The sequence below is a fragment of the Polistes fuscatus genome, unplaced genomic scaffold (assembly GCF_010416935.1).
Source record: "Polistes fuscatus isolate 324 unplaced genomic scaffold, CU_Pfus_HIC Scaffold53, whole genome shotgun sequence".
NCBI lineage: Eukaryota > Metazoa > Arthropoda > Insecta > Hymenoptera > Vespidae > Polistes > Polistes fuscatus.
In genome coordinates this window covers 187,022-204,994 of record NW_025113133.1, presented here as the reverse complement: position 1 = coordinate 204,994, position 17,973 = coordinate 187,022, and the positions used below count along the sequence as shown (strand labels likewise).

The 17,973-nt window shown below is 30.2% G+C and overlaps 2 protein-coding genes and 2 non-coding genes across 4 annotated transcripts; all 4 read left to right on the top strand.

The window, feature by feature from the left end:
- The first annotated feature begins 271 nt into the window (after positions 1 to 271).
- LOC122522745 lies at positions 272 to 15,099 on the top strand. The gene is made up of 6 exons (XM_043644024.1): positions 272 to 374; positions 12,342 to 12,493; positions 14,257 to 14,436; positions 14,591 to 14,778; positions 14,878 to 14,964; positions 15,083 to 15,099. Exons 3-6 carry the CDS (start codon positions 14,327 to 14,329, stop codon positions 15,097 to 15,099), a joined length of 402 nt encoding a protein of 133 aa, XP_043499959.1. The 5' UTR covers positions 272 to 374; positions 12,342 to 12,493; positions 14,257 to 14,326.
- On the top strand, positions 12,644 to 12,718 carry Trnas-gga. Its single transcript has one exon. It is a non-coding gene; the product is annotated as a tRNA-Ser (tRNA).
- On the top strand, positions 13,155 to 13,229 carry Trnas-gga. Its single transcript has one exon. It is a non-coding gene; the product is annotated as a tRNA-Ser (tRNA).
- A 245-nt stretch (positions 15,100 to 15,344) lies between the features above and the next one.
- On the top strand, positions 15,345 to 16,699 carry LOC122522746. The gene is made up of 2 exons (XM_043644025.1): positions 15,345 to 15,671; positions 16,425 to 16,699. Exons 1-2 carry the CDS (start codon positions 15,437 to 15,439, stop codon positions 16,496 to 16,498), a joined length of 309 nt encoding a protein of 102 aa, XP_043499960.1. The 5' UTR covers positions 15,345 to 15,436; the 3' UTR covers positions 16,499 to 16,699.
- The last annotated feature ends 1,274 nt before the right edge of the window (positions 16,700 to 17,973 follow it).

Genomic DNA, 17,973 nt, shown 5'->3' with positions numbered 1-17,973 from the left:
TAAATTACAAAGTTTTCTTATCAGTAACTATGTTAATTATAATTTGAATGATATTTTAATATGTTACATACTAATCGTAACTAGACAAATGAGCTAGGTTATAACGTATTAGAATGATAAGTAAGTTTTTATATCTTCGAGAAAAAGTCTTGCTGTTCATGCAACTAATGATTTCTAAACGTATTATGAAATAACCGGTTGCGTCATGATATTCATTGCTTTTCGATTTTATATCATCTTATTAACTCTCTTACAAAGTGTGCTAAAGAAAAACATTTCAAGATATTAATAATAGTGATTAACACATTGTAGTTAGTGTAGTATCTCGTCAATAGAAATAGAACTTCGAAATCAGTTGTGTGTTAACCGTTTGAGTTACACTGCATCTCTGTTGAACGTTATTTTTTAAAAGAAGATTTTTTTCTTATTTTTCTTTAAATATTTCATTAAATAGATACGATATTAATTTTATATATTAATTAAGTTTAGTGAAAAAAAGAAGAAATATATTTAAAAGATATTATTATGTGTTTCATTTCATGTCATCTGTTCACTATAAAAAAATAAAATAACAAAAATTAGAAATTTATTTCTAAATAAAATTATAGAAGGTTAAAACACACGTGTTTCACACGTTTTATCATTTGTTTATTATTTAATATATTTTTAATAATTTAACAACAAAAAATTGTTTTCGATACACCGATCAATGCATATTGAAATTATTTTTCTCAGAAACGAATTCATTAGTTATAAATAATCATTACAATCGCGCAATATATACAATGATAAACGAATAAAAAGTGAAATATCATCTTCACGCGTAGTTTGGTTAGATCACAGAAACGTCGAAACACAAAATTAACTTCAGCCCACTTTCCATTCCGTTTAGTTGAACAAGCACGATGGGCACTCACTTAACAAAATTGCCGTTCGACTCGAACCGCGCTATTCCTAACACCGGTTTCGAATAAAAAAAAATGAAAAAAGCATTAAAAAAAAAAAACAGAAAAAAAAGACTAGCTTTATGTATAGACGAATGACCCTTCAGATCGGTAAAACGCACTTTCGAATGGACGGATGCAACTACTGCGTACACCCGCGGAACCGATTGAACTGCGACGCGAACTATTTCCGCGGTTTCCAAAGTTTAAAAGCTCGCCCAAGCTCGGGATTAAAACCGAGAAAAAGGGAAACAAAATAACAGTCGGAATCCGTTAGATTGACATTTCTCGTTTTTAGTTTAGTTTTTCGTACTTCGGATTTACACTTGAACTCAGAATTATCTTCTACGAACAAACCATTTATCTCATATATCAATTAAATGATATAATTTATTCGATTTTTTTGCTTAAACTTAAATCAATTAATCAAATTATCCAACAATAATCCTAATAAAATGATTTATCATACAGGAAAATAGTATCTTTTTGTGAAACGATTTTTAAATTTCACTGGGTCAAAATAAACAAATAAATAAATTTAATATTCGTATTTTATTATTTTAATATATATAATAAATTAATATGTTATTATATAATAAATTATATATATTATACATATATTAAAATAATAAAATAATATATATATTATTAAATTAATAATTATTAGTTCGAGTATTATAAAATATAAAAAAAGAAAATATTTTAAACGAACTTTTGTAATCTAACACATCTCATGATAATAAATATTATTTACTAAACTATAATTTAAAAGAATCCTGTTAAGATAACGAATAATAATTTTTATATAAAACTGTATTTTCTTGATTACATATTTTTACAGTTAAAATACTACTAACACTTGTGTCTTTCCCCATAAACCATTATTGAAATATTAGGTTACAAAACTGATATGACACTACATATTTACAAAGACCGATCTGATGGCGCATGTAACGTAAGATATACATTAACTTTGAAATTTAATATCTCGATAGTGGTTCGTACAAAAGATCAAAGTTTGTAATGTTTTAAAGAAGGTTTCTATCAAAGACTGTAAGAATATGTAAGAAAGTTAACATACTATTTTTTCATTTTAAAAATATAAGCACGGTTTTTCATCAGAACGAGGTAATTGCTAGAGAGCTTTTGTAATTTTTTATATATTTTTTATATTTCAGAAAATAAATCGTGTGAAAATAATACGTCAGAGTTAAATGTTATACTTCAATTAAATCAGTGTAAACCTTAGGATTTACGCGAAATAATTAACAATAAGTGTTATTAGAAAAACCATATAAATAACATTTTATTATAGATTAAAATTATTAATTAAAAAAAAATAATATATACTCGTATGAATTAACGAAAGGTGAATAATTAAAGTACGAATACGTTCAAAGTCGAAAAAACAACACGAATAACAGAAACTCGGTACATTGAAATAAAAATGATGAATATTTTTCTTATATTTAGAATCAAATTTTAATCTTATCTTTTATAAAACTACTCATCTCGTATATATTATTATTATTATAATTATTATTAAATAATTTTTATTATTTAATATATATTTTAATTAATATATTTTTATTATTTTTTAATTATTATTATTTAGTTAAATTAAATAATTCTGTCTTTATTCGTATTTAAATAAATCAGTAAAGTTTATTTAACACTAGATTGCCTAAGCAAGTCATTTGACTGCTTTTGTATTTCAATTAAAAAAATAATTATTTAAATAATGACACAGCTTCTTATAATTTTGTGACTTTTTCTACAACATATAAATGGGTTAATTAATCATTGTTGTTGCCCCCCCCTCCTTCACTTCTGGTATATATATGTGTTATACCTATATTGCCGAAAAGCAGTCATTTTGACTGCTTGGAAAAGACCAGTTCGTAACTGGTTCATAACTAAGTTTTTTATGGTCAGTCAAGTGGGGTCCCGAATTTTTCAGAAGAACTGTGTCCCGAGATAAGTTCAAGCAAATTCTACGATTTATTCGTTTTGACAAACGGACTGAAAGAGTACACGCATCCGAACAAATAAATTTGCCTTGGTTTCAGAAATATGGGACAAGTTTATTGAAAACAGTCAAGCTTGCTATCAACCAGGGCAAAACATAACAGTTGACGAACAATTATCTCGAAAAAAAGCTAGGTGCAAGTTTATACAATATATGCCTAATAAACCGAATAAATTTGGCATCAAATTCTGGCTTGCATCAGACGTTACTAGCAAGTACGTGTTGAATGGTTTTGCTTACTTGGGGAAAGATGAACAACGATCATCGTCAATCTTCTAAGCGAATACGTTGTTCTGAAACTTGTCGAACCATATACAGGCTGTGGAAGAAGTGTCACGACCGACAACTTTTTTACGAGCATGTCACTAGCGACGAAATTATTGGACAAAAAAACTACATTAGTTGAATCTATTAGAGGAAATAAAAGAGAATTACCCAAAGCAGCCAAACAATCGAAGGATAACATGCCTCGTTTTTCCACTCTCCTATATAGATCAGAAAATTGTGTCCTTACAATATATAAAAGCAAACCGAACAAGAGTAGCTGTTCTAAGTTCCAGGCATAAATTTGTTAAAATTGATAAAAGTAATAGAAAAATGTTACCAGATTTTATTCAGTTTTATAATAAAACAAAATTTGGAGTTGATATGACAGATCAAATGGCCAGAAAATATACGGTGAAATCTAGTTCTTGTAGATGGCCCCTCCAAATATTTTTTAACATTTTAGATTTGGCTGCAATAAATGCTTGGATCCTTTATAAAGAAGTGACCGGAATGCAAATAGAACGAAAACAGTTCCTGTTTCAATTAGCAGAACAGCTTTCCGCCGATTACACAACTGAAAGAGAGAAACATTCATCACAACAGGAAGACCCACAAGTATCAACTGCAACATCTTCAAATACAACAGATTCTACCAAACGAAAAATTTGTCAAATACGACTTTGCCACAATAACAAAACAAATAATATTTGTCAAAAATGTAAAAGTATGTTTGCGGAAGATGTACATCCAAGAAGATTTGCACTTTTATTTGCTTAAAATGTCCAGATAATGTATAAATTATTTTTTTTCGAACTGAAATACATTTTTTTTATGTTAATACTTATTAATAACTTGTTATATGACTGTTAGTGATATAAAATATATTAAAATTACGTTTAAACAAATTTCTTTGCGCATTAATTATTTTTTCACAATGCAGTCATTTTGACTGCTTTCAGGCAATATAGGTATATACTAAGCTCCCGTCTTTCTAGTGTTAAAGGTTCAGTTAGCCATTTCGCGAATTAACAAATTTTCCAAAATTACTCGAACACACGTATGCATTAGTTTTTGATTTGATAAAGTAATGTTTTGTGCTCATATAAGAAACCTTCCTTATAACACTACGGGATTTTCATGTTATAGGATGGTTGCCAGTATAGACTTGGAAGATCCTACAAAGTTTCTTCTTACTATCCAATATTCATAAAATTACTTCTATAAAATATCCTCCTCCTCTCCCCCTCCCCTAGTGTGCAATTTTTTCATTTCTTTTTATTTTCTTCGTAAATACGTATCGAAAAGTTGGTAAGATATTTGATCTCTTTTTTTTCTTTTTGTTTTTTTTCTTTTTTATTATATTATTCTTTATCCTACTTTTTCTCGAACCAACACGACTAGCATCTTTTCCTTATTCGTTCTATCTTCGTATAGTTTTCTTTCATAGCCAGCCGATGTATATATACTTCGATAAAAAAAAAGAAATTTTAAATTATTCTTATTCGTGGAAGATTTTTCTCGAATAGGAGGATCGGATAAAAACGTTCTATAATTTACATTTCTATTTTTATACGTATTGTACGCATATATAATACATGACGATCTAAATAACGTCGATTAGATTCACATGTATCGTGTCGAATTTTATATAAAACACATTTTTTTTTTTTTATTTATTTTAAATCGTTTCAAAAATGTAATACACCTATTTTGATAAATTTCGTGAAAACGTTTTTTTCTCGAGGCGATACCAGATCATTCCATTTATCTGACATTTACTGTTCGTTTAAAAGCTACTCGCAAAAAAAAAAAATAATCATCCGTTCTCGAAAGATCGTTCTCGTTAATTAAAAAAAAAAAAAAGAAAAAAAAAGGAATTCCTCTTTTTTGTAATTTTATTTATTTATTTATTTATTTATTTATTTTAAAATATGAATATTTTGATGTGTACGTATTTCCCAGTTCGATATCTCGTTTTAAACGTTAAAAAGATGTTTGAAATTGGTGGGTTTGCTGCAAAGAGTAACACAAGAGGAATCCAGCACGCGACCAACCACCATGCGTATGCTTAACGCGTGTCTGCACTTGACAGCTGTCACAATAACATAGTTTCGCATATAAAATACACCGATTTATTAACGAGGATGTTTGTTGTCCAGAGCACGACTCTCCCAAATTCGGGAAATGTACATACATATATATATATGTATGTATGCATATATTTATGCATATATGAATGCATATACGTGTAACATACATATAACATATGTGATGCTAATCTAAATCACGAAAGTTTACGTATTAAATGTTGACTCTCCTAGTATGAACTGACATAATCGAATGAATATAAATCGATGCCTACCATTTGATGGTTGTTACTGTGTATGTCTTTAAAATTAGTTGATCTTTTATAGTATTTGGGTACACAATTAATATTTGTGATTTAAATAACTTATTATATATATATATATTTTAATAAAATAATAATATATAATAATATTGAAATAATTAAAATAAAATAATAATATATAATAAATATATATATTTTAAAAGTATTTATATATAAATATATATTATGTTATAAATAAATTATTATATATATATTTATTTATTATTTATATATAATATTATTATTTTACATATATATATACTTATTTTATATATATAAACAAATGATAAAGGTACGTTCTATAGAATATTATCGAAAATATTATATTTATAATGAAATAATACAAATAATAAAGATATAGAGAAAACAAAATGGAAAATAATAATATTTTTCATGCATTATTTAAAGCTTAATGTTTGAAAATTGACGAAACTAATTTTATAATATAAAATTGAGTTTAATTCTATTTAACTAAAAGGTATTTCGAATTTGTATCCAATTAACGGAGAGATTTTAATTATACGTTTGCTCGAAATAATTGAAATACTCTCAACAACGTATCAAGAAATGGAAAAAGTACAAAACTTTGGTTGATAATAAACGTCGTTTATTTTCCAACGATCTATTTGCAACTGACTCGGTAAAATAAAACGAAAGAAACAGAACTTACAATTAAAGGAAATAAGAAGAAAGGTCACGTTATCGTGCAGAATCTTTCATAAACGTTTTGCCTACCACTGAGAACATAACCACACGACGGATCGAATAAAATCGGTTTGAAATTTTTAATTAAAATTTTTCCTTTCCCGTTATCGCTTTTTTTCTTTTTTTTTCTTTTTTCTTCTATTTCTTGTTCGACTTTACGAGTTACTTTTAATTATAGATATTAAAAAACATTGTCTCTTTATTTATTATTTAAAACAGTTACAAATTAATTGTTTTTTCTTTTTGTATTCAATTTAAAATAAACTAAAAAAAAAATAAAATGACTTATACTTATAAGTCAATTATAATGCACTAATAAATGTATAATTTTAAATACTATAATAATATTTATAATAATAAATAATAAATATATAATTTTTATAAAAATAAAATATGCACTAATAAAATGTAAATAAATTAATTGTTATTTTTATATTCAATTTAAAATAAACAAAAAAAAATAAAATGATTAACTTATAAATCAATTATAATATAAATGGGGGTATACACTAATAAAATGTAAATAAATTAATTTTTATTTTTATATTCAATTTAAAAGAAACTAAAAAAAAAATAAAATGACTTATACTTATAAATCAATTATAATACACTAATAAATGTATAATTTTAAATACTACTATAATATTTATAATAATAAATAATAAACGTATAATTTTTATAAAAATAAAATATGCACTAATAAAATGTAAATAATTAATTATTATTTTTATATTCAATTTAAAATAAACTAAAAAAAAATAAACTGACTTACTTATAAATCAATTATAATATAAATGGGAGGTATGCACTAAAAAAATGTAAATAAATAAATTATTATTTTTATATTCAATTTAAAATAAACTAAAAAAAAATAAAATGACTTACTTATAAATCAATTATAATATAAATAGGAGTATGCACTATAATAAAATGTAAATAAATTGATTGATAAATATTTTCTAATATAAATATGATCATCGGTTGTTTAAATCTGGCACGTTGAAAAATTCAAAAGATAAACTGTCACAACACGAAGGAACACACTTTATTCTTCAGAACTAGCATGAGCCTCGGGGTTTAACGGATATTTATGTTTAGTGATAAGCCTTGAATGCTTATATTTCGCATTCCTCAGCGATGAATGTCTCACGGTGTCAAGACTTTTTATTAATCGATTACAATTTTCTTTGGATTCACACACAAAATTCTATTTAATATAAAATGAAATTTTGTATTTATACAAATAAACAAAAATGAATGAAAATCAAAATTATTATTATTATTATTATTGTTATTATTATTATTATTTAACAATATTTAACAATATTTTTTAATTTTAATTATTTAATTTTTTAAATTTAATTTAATTTTTAAAATTTTTAATTATTTAATTATTTAAAAATATTTAACAATAATTTGTTTTGTAATTAACACCGAATAGGCAACAAATTTTGTCAAATAATATTTTCAATAAATTTATTCATTTTTTTTATGACTCATTTTATACTGGATTGAGAAAAAGGTTTCTTCATTTTTTTATCGACAGATGAATGTAAAAAAATATCGCATAATTATTTGAATATTAAATCGACATATATCTAGCAATACTCGCGTACGTTTGAAAGCTAAACAACATATCGCAGAATAATTAAAAAACAAAAATAATTGCGATATTTATTTGAATCAGTGGAAAGTTATAATTGCGTCGAGAATACGAAGATAAAATCAAAAAGAAAATTCGAGAGGATACACTTTGAAATTTATTATTACAAGAAACTCATTATTAAAATATTTTTTTCAATTTAAAAATTTAATCAATTTTAAAAACATGCAGATGTCCGATGAAATGATGGTGGGGGAAAACAAACAAAAAAAATTAAAAAATAATACGTTGAATATATTACTTACATCGAAATTATTTGTCAATGAGAAAATTACAAGACAAATTGTTTATACAATTCTTTCTATGTATCTCGAAAAAAATACATTGCGTCTATACGAACAAATACGTGACACACATACACACACACACAACTTAACATGCTACTACTCTGTTCTTTAAAACTCGTTGAATAAACCGATTAAAATGAAACAATAGGCCATCTTATGTGAAAAAAAAAAATGAAAAAATAAGTAATACTACGGATATCTATTTCACCAATGAGCTTTTAGACTATCCTCTCTACCCACCACTACTGCGATTTACATTTTTCTCGCGTTGTTAGGTGCCTCTCTGTGTGTGTGTGTGTTTTGAGGATTTTCCGGCGTATGTCGGTGACACGTTTTGTTTACGACGGAAAAATACTTCGCGAAAGTCTCGGTGAAAACGGCTTAAAAAAAACCATAGAGAACACCAACTATACTTTCTTTCTCTCTCTTTCTCTTTCTCTTGCAATATTCTCTTCTCTCGTATTTGTAAAGGTCAACATCGCGAATAAATCGTTGTCCTGTCTTTCTCACGGGATCCTATGCACGAGAAAACACCAAGTGGATTATCTTCCCTGCTCCCATTTCTATGAAATTTTTCTAATTTTTTTTTAGTTCATTTATTTAAATACAAAAATAATTATAATTATACAAAATTATAATTATTTACTTAATTTATTTTTTTTTATTTTTTAATTTAATTTTATTTTTAATTAATTATAATTTATACAAAAATAATTAATTAATTTTATATCAACTCTCGATGAATGAACTAATGGAATATTTTTTATTATTTGTCAGAGTAATTGTTTTTAATGTAAAACACCATTTAAATTATAGTCGTTAAAAATTATGCGAAATATTATTTAATTTTTACGAAATAAAATCCAATCATTATTTTTTAACATTTAAGTGTGTTTAATTGTTTCTATTCTTTCATTGAAAATTAAACTCTATCGTATTTAACGGTGTTTAAAAGTATTGTTTTTCTTTTTTTATTAACAATAAGTTATTTAACGACGTACGAATATTTATTCAATTTTTCCGTTTTTTAATGTAAGTTTTATTGGGGTAAAAAAAAAAGCTTTTAAAAATCAGGTATTACGTATCATAATACAAACTTCATTTCAATGGTTAATTGGTTACATTCACGATGAAAATATTTCAAAATAAAATATCTGATTGCGAGATAAAATCAAATGTTTGTACTTTTTTTAAAAAGATATATCAAATATATTAAAATTTTATTTAAAAATCTAAATAAATAAACACACACACGCGTAATTTTTTTTTTTTCTTTTAATTAATATTCGTCGTATTTCTTTAACGAAAATTTTGTTTCTTATAAATACCAAAAAAAAATACCATTTCCTATAAAACAGGAATAAAAAGAAGAAATGATAGGATTTTTTTTTTCTCATCGATAATGCTGGTTGACTATAAAAGCCTCAACGATTTTCTTTATTTTACGATCGTAAAAAGTCTTATGTGCTCGTCGGATTTCAGTCGAAAACTTTGGGATCTCCAATTTTACTTGCGGCTTATGATGGCCGAAGCGCAAGAGATTCTCTCCCATCGGCAAAGAAAGAAAAAGAAAAAGAAGAAAACAAAATCCGAAGTCAAGAATCGACTACGTCGTTCGAGAAAACTCGATCAATTTGAGGAAAGTCCTTTTTAAAGACTTTTTACGATCGCTTATCCTACTTTTCGCGCAAGATACGTTTTCAAAGTTCATTTCTTTTTTTTTAACTTAAATTCTGATATTCGAATAATAAATTGGATCTATCGTAAAAAAAAGTTCGAGATTATTATTTCTACGATAAATTAAAAAGCTCACGTTTATTATTTTACTTTAAAGTAATTTAAACAAACTTGTCACACATCTTTGAAGTTAAATAATTATTCAGTTATAACAAATTACAATATTCGAAACGTATTACGTATTTTCTCGTTTTTATTTCGAAAAAAAAAAAAAAAAAAGAAAAAGGGGGTGAACACAATAAACTTTTCAAATAAATCCGATAAATTTTATTACCCTATATCGAATTGATTCAATCGACAATATCGAGCTTTAAAAACAAAAAACAAAATGTTTGAAAATTTTATTCGAATGGAAAGGAAGAGAAAAAATTAGAGAATAAAAATTAAAAAAATAAAAAAAAATAAAAAAGAAAAAGAAAAAGAAGAAGAGAAAACGAAGTAGTGAAGAAAAAGAAAGTAGAAGAAAAAGAAAGAAAAAAGGGGAAAAAAAATTAAGAAATAAGTAAAAAAGAGAGCGATGGGGGGAAGGGGGGGAAGAGAAAAAAACGGATACGTAAGCTCAACAACTGCAACGATGTATCTTTTCACAGAAGTAAAATTACCTAGGCTCGTAGAAAAACGGTACAATAACGGACAGTAACGAAGTATACGGCCCTAAAAAATTCACCGAAACACGAAAAGAACCACGGGATCCTCTATCCTTCTTTATCCCTTTCCCTTTCCCCATCTTCTCTTCCACTTCCACTCCTTGATTTTCGTGGTCTCCAATCTTGCAGCAAGGAAGGGAACGAAAGTTTGAAGTAGAAAGTCGTCTCGGTATCACCATAAATCCAGTACTCTTTACGAAACAACTGTGTCAAAGAACCCGCCCCCTCCCACTCCCCTCGCCACTCCCACTCCTCCCACTTACCCCCCTTTTCCCGTTCTTCTCTCCTCACAACTTCTCCTTTTCTTCGACTATACTTTAACCCTTTCCAGCAAATAATACTCTATTACACCCTTCTACTTTAATTACACCACCACTTAGCGTCAAATGACGATGCAATTCGACCAAACGGATTCACCTGTCCTATTCCTAACTCTCGTTTTCGTTTTTCACGAACATATAAACATTTCCTTCCTTACTTTCTTCTACCTGCCCATCCTTCCTTCCTTCCTTCCTTCCTTACTTTCCTTTTTCTTTTTCTTTTTTTTACATTCATCACAAAGGTTTCTCATTCTTTTCTTTTTATTTCTTAAGAAAGTTCCACAGGGAAAGAGTATTTGGTGGTTTCTTCGTATCATCATCAAAGTTTTCCTGAGTTTCTCAGTTGATTTCAAAATTAATAATAATTTTAATAATTAATAATAATATTCGATATAAACCCCCCCTCCCACAAACAACCCATGACCCATTTTCATACACACACACACACACATACACACACTATTCAAAGTATTATGTTCAATGCTTAGGAAAAGTCTGTAAAAATTCTTTGATTTCCGACTTTGTCTAAAAGCGCTTTGCATTGTTGACAATGCCTAGGAACTGCTAGTGTTCGGTGAAATTATGGCACTTGACCGATTTGTATTGCGCGCCGAATAGGTTAGATAGCGACGGCGTTGAGACATTAGATTGGTTAGTATCACACCCTAAATAGGATCGGCCACGATGGTCTTAGTTAAGTTGTGAAAGCGCTCGGGGGCCTTAGAAATACATATAGGACCGCCTTAGCACGCAAGATACATGCGAGTACGTCTTGAGGTATGTGGGAGGGGAGATACGTGCGTAGGGCCTTGGTCTCGAAGACACACGCAGTAGTCCAAATCCGGATAGCGAGGGAAAAGTTTTCGTTTCTGAAAATAGAGAGCAACGCCATATTGGCCTTATCTAAGTGACAGCTGTGGTGTTATTTGTGGTGTTTTTGTGGTGCTCTTCCAAGCTACCAACGTGTGAGTTTAAGGGTTGTGCAGAGACACATCCATTCGAGGGTTGTAGCTGCAAGGCTACAATCACTTAGATATTGTGCAAGGTCACAACCATTCGAAGATTGTAGCCTTGCAGCTACAACCATTTAGAGATTGTGCAAGGTCACACTCATTCGAGGGTTGTAGCCTTGCAACTACAACCATTTAGAGATTATGCAAGGTCACAACGATTCGAGGGTTGTAGCTGCAAGGCTACAACCATTTACAGATTGTGCAAGGTCAAAACCATTCGAGGATTGTAGCCTTGCAGCTACAACCATTTAGAGATTGTGCAAGGTCACATCCATTCGAGGGTTGTAGCTGCAAGGCTACAACCATTCCTTCTACTGAGAGTAACGGTGTTTCTTTACAGTGCTTGTCGGTCTACCAACGTAGGATAGAATTGCATCGGCTCAGGCTACATCCAAGTTGAGGTTGTTTGTGTCGAGTATAACGCTTATTTGTAGGACTGATAACGTGTCTAGGTAGATTGCGGTATCTTGAATAGTTGCTGCGGAATCAAAGGTAAGAGAAATTTCTAGCGTAAGGAGAAAAGAGGTCCCTCGCGACGAAATTAGTGCTTGCGTTCTTTCCTTAACTTGTCCATATAATTGTGAGATGCGAAGCACCTCCAGACCAAACTTAAGTAGGCATTCGTGGGGAGATTGGACGGTGGGCCCTGGATAGCTCAATGGTTAAGAGCAGTCGCCCGGAAAGCGGAAGACCCGGGTTCGAGTCCCGGTCCAGTCAGTCCAACGGCCCAATTTTTTCACGAATCCTACATTTTGGGGGCTCAGCCGGGATGGAGGTTTGCTTCGTGTCACGCTTCTACGACCGTGCAACAATTAAGGAAAAATAATTAAAAACATCTATCAAAGAGAGGTTAGGCCGACATAAGACGTACAGTGGCGACGTGAACGGTTGGCTGGGGAACTAGGCAGGACGGCGTTTAAGCGCCCAGCAATGCGTTCAGGACGTGAACGGGTTGGCTGGGGAACTAGGCAGGACGGCCTTTAAGCGCCCAGCAATGCGTTCAAGACAACGAAGAAGGATAGATGGTTCAAGGAAGAAGATCTAATGACGAACATTCGGGGTCGAATGTAAAAGTTGCAGGGGGGTAGAATGTGGGATGCGAAGCACCTCCAGACCAAACTTAAGTAGGCATTCGTGGGGAGATTGGACGGTGGGCCCTGGATAGCTCAATGGTTAAGAGCAGTCGCCCGGAAAGCGGAAGACCCGGGTTCGAGTCCCGGTCCAGTCAGTCCAACGGCCCAATTTTTTCACGAATCCTACATAATAAACAAATAATACTTATTATATTATTTGTTTGAATAAAGCTTTCGCTTGCCCCGGCTTTTCTCTCAACTTCGTGAGAGTTTTTATGCCGAGGCAAGTGTTTATATCGCGTAAAATTGTGTCGATTGATTTATCTATCCTTTCCTATCTCATTAATTTCAAATTGCTTTCAGTCTTATATTCTACAAACAGCTATCAATGGCGGATTTAAATATAGACTAATATCAACAAGGATTTTTATGCTGCAAGGCTGTACGATCGGAATCGATCATAGCCGAAAATCGATTGTAACTAAAATACGAGATTTACTATGCGCCCACTAAATCGATAGAGAGTTACTAGTAACTAGCATCCATAACCCCACCACTCGACCGTCGAGTGAGGGCACCCTGCAGGGCACAATACGAAAGACACGCATTCTATTCAACCGCTGGACGCCTACGAGGACACTTGGAAACTAAACACCCGGAGACAACAAGCGAAAGGAGTATTAGAGAGGCAAAGAATTCATCTGTTAAGACGAATACGTCTTACAGATATACCCGGTGATAGACGTAGAGGAGATATACCCGGTGATAGACGTAGAGGCGACAATTAACGGTGAGAGATATAATTTCTATTTCTTTCAATGAGATTGACCATCAAGGTTAATCATGACGAGAAGTTGATCACGGACACAATCCGTGATCCATCGTCGTCCATTGTATTAATAACAACCAGGGTTTTTTGCCGCAAGGCTTTTCCCTGACGAGCCAATAAAGCATTGCACTTATTGGCTCAACCACGTGTTTAATTTAATTCTAATTCACCTTTTCACCCTCCTCATAATTAAGCTTAATCCAATCGCCGGAGGACTCCGTGTTGGAGAAATTTTGGCAAATACAAAGGCTTTTCCCTGACGAGTCTATAAAGTATTGGAATTTTTATTGGCTCAACACTATTTCGTGTTTTTGATTTATTTGAATTAAACCTTTCACCTTTCTCGCAATTAGCTAAACCTAATTGCCGGAGGACTACTCCATATTGGAAGAATCTTGGCAAATACAAGTATCATATTTTGTAATGTTAAATAATGCTGGAGAAATGATGGCAAATTTAAACAGGGACGAGTTGCGTATTATTTTTAAATTTTTGAATGGAATAGATTTGTACAATGCATCTCAAGTTTGTAGGTATAGTAATATAACAAACATTTATAATATATATATATATATCTATTTATTTTTGTAATCTAATATTTTAATAATTAATAATACGATAGATACATTTATATAAATACAATAAGAATTGTATGCACATTTATAAAAATGTATTTTCTTATTATAGACTTTGGTCAGAAATTGCCGAAGAAGAAAGCAAAAGTAGGGGTTCCTCGTGTCTAATGAAACAGCAATCAAGTCCATGCCTTGATAGTTGGGAATCTTGGAAAACACAATTTATAGACTGTTGCCAAGTTAAACCTTCCTTACATATGTTTTATTGCGGTATTGAATACGGAAAAAAACTTCCAGAAGGTAAACATTTAACCTTATACATTTATATATCGATTAATGGGAATATTATTTTATTTTGAATATTTTCATTTATTTGCTTTTCTTTTTTTTTCTTTTAAGGATGTTATTGTGAATCTCTACCACCAAATTGTATCTCGATCTTAGTAAAACACTTTTTTTTATGGTATACTAAAACTTCAATTTCGAGTATTTTTTTTCCCGAAATACCCAATCTACAGACCTCTACGATTACTTTTAATAAACATCCTTGGCATAAAGGAATATATTGCGAAGAATTGAAATGTTTGTTTGACAATTCATTGAGTAACGCCGATCGACTGAAAACCGTATTCGAACCAATTATCAATGACGATTTTCCTACGTCAGGCTGTATAATTTTTATTTACGACATTGCAACCAGCTGTCTATCAAAATTAGCTCTATCTTTACAAAACTGGTAATATATTTAATATTTAATATAGTTTCTCGATAATACATATGCTTCATTTTTATAAGTATAAATTTAAATTAATGATTATTTATTATTTAGGTTTCCAAATGGAAAAACATCTATTTTGGGTCTAGGATTAATGAGTTATCAATTTGTAATTCTAACTATAATTCACACGTATGTCAACACAGTGCGGATTGCGTTGCTATTTTATTAAATGGCACTGATATGCAAAGTTGGATTCTAATCTTAGAAAATGATTCTTCTTATGATGAAGAAAGAATGAAAGAATTCAAAGAGAAAATCAATTTAAAAAAGCACACGATAGGTTTTGGGATCCATGCTTATAATAGTAATTATTATTTCGAATGTCCAGAAAGAGATCTATTTCACAAATATTTTCCCAACGTACCGATACTTCAATTATACGGCGACGAGGCAATGGCAACAAATGAGTTGAAAGGTGAGAAAAATATTCATACAAAATATAACAACAAAATCATTTATTTTTACGTATTTATATATATATATATATAAATTAATTATTATATTAAATTAAATTATTATTATTAAATTATTATATTATAAATTAATATATATATATATATATATGTTATTGGAATAGTGGAGAATCAGGCAATGTTAGCAATACCTCGGTATTATCCACAATGCAAAGTATTTTTCGACAATGTAGGAAACAAGAATTTTTACGGACTTTTCCTAAGTATTGAACATAATAATTAGACATTCTATAGAACACCAAATGCTATTTAGGCAATATTGAAAAGAATACATTATCGGACAACAGGTACACACACATACCCCTCTACATTCAAAACCACGTCACCACACACACATACACACAAAAGAGAGCATGTAACGGGTTGTTGAGATTGTGCGTACCTCTATAAACTGAAACTTAGTCAATGCTGGTGTGTTATTATGTAGGGTCCACTGTTCCTTATCGTATCGGAAGATAAACAGATTTAGAACGATTTAGAACAGGTTTAGAAATATTTTCTATCTTTTTCTTACTTTACCGGTTTCTTATTTGTCAATCTCAAGAATTTTTAGGAAATGTGAGAGATATGAAATACATTTCCTACATTGTCGAAAAACGCTTTTAATTGAAAACAATGCCGAGGTATTTCTAACATTGTTTGATTTTCCACTACATGTATATCAGCAAAATTATTTTTACGTATGATTATTTTAGGATTGTATGGTAATTTCTCAGACATTTACGATATGATGCAAAAAGCAGCCTATATGTTGCTTACGTATAATTAATTATATACATTAATCTTGTCAAAATGGAAATTTTGGAAATATTATGAAATTCGATAATAAATGAACTACACGCAACGAGCTTGATGATTCAAATCGGGAATGAATTTGAAAAAATTCATTAATCAATTCCTAAAATGAATCCTAATATAATTAATTGAATATATAAAAATTATCAAATATACTCTGTTTTTTCTATGAGAGATTTTCCAAAGTAAAACAAATAAAAATTTGTATATTATTGTTTTATTTTATATAAAATAAATAATTTTCAATAGCTTACGAGTCATTTACTTGTCAAGATTTATACGAAATGTTTAATATATGATTTAATATAAAAATGTTTAATATAAATTACCTTTAAACTATAACCTGTGTAAAAAAAAAAAAAGAAACTTAATACACGGAAGTAAAATTCGTTAAATAAAATGGAATGAAATAAGTATAAGAAGAGAAAATAGGAAAAGCTAGTAGAGTGGATGGAAAATCGTGAAAAGGGCAAACGATAAGGGTGGAAAAGCTAACTGGACGATAGACGAGCATCCCACTTTGCTCTTTACAGTGGAGAGAAGAAAAGAACTGGCCTTCAACGACACAAATAAATCCGGGTGCAACCCGACTTTCTGAACTTCCTGCCTTTCTCTCGCACCACTGGACACCCCCCTGACTTTCTTATTCTTCTTTTTACTTTTTTTACTTTTACTTCTACTTCTTCTTCTTCTTCTCTTCTTCTTCTTCTTCTTCTTCTTCTTATTGTTGTAAGATCGAGAAAAGCTTTGTCGAAAGAAGTGCCGGACTATGTACAACGACTCGACCGAGAAAGATCCTTCTTTCTCTTTGCAAACTTTAAAGAAACACAGATCGAGAAATATAGGCTACCGTTTTGAAATTTCTTACGATACGATAAGAACAACAACAATAATAATGTAAGATTTATGTATAATGGTGATATATTTAATGATAATAATAAGGTAGTATTTATTAATGAATACTTAACAAGGTATATTGTTTTTAAGAGATAGAATGGTAAGTATCTATAATCTAAACTAATGCTACGATATACTAAGTGTAACTCTCTACGTCCGCAAACAATCACAAGGAACACCCGAATCCGACTCGTCGTCGCCTATCGTAATCCTTCGCCGTTCCCCGTTGTCTTCCGTACCTCACGTTACACTTTTCCCTCGTCGTCTCAATCAAAAACTACCACAGAACGCACCACCGGTCCTTCCCGTCGCCTATTTATACCCCACATCCCCTCCATCGTCTCTCGTTGCTTCGCTAGAAATTTCCCGATCATTCACCATCATGAATAACGGCCTTTTCTTCACCTTAAAATCGAGAACGCTCAAGAGGCCTCGATGTAGCTATACGTGGCGACAAAGTCCAGATGATGTGACCCTGAACCTAAACAAATATCCTAGGCAAATATCCTAATGCAACGGTCCCTATGTTTATTCTCGCCCGATGCGTCTTTC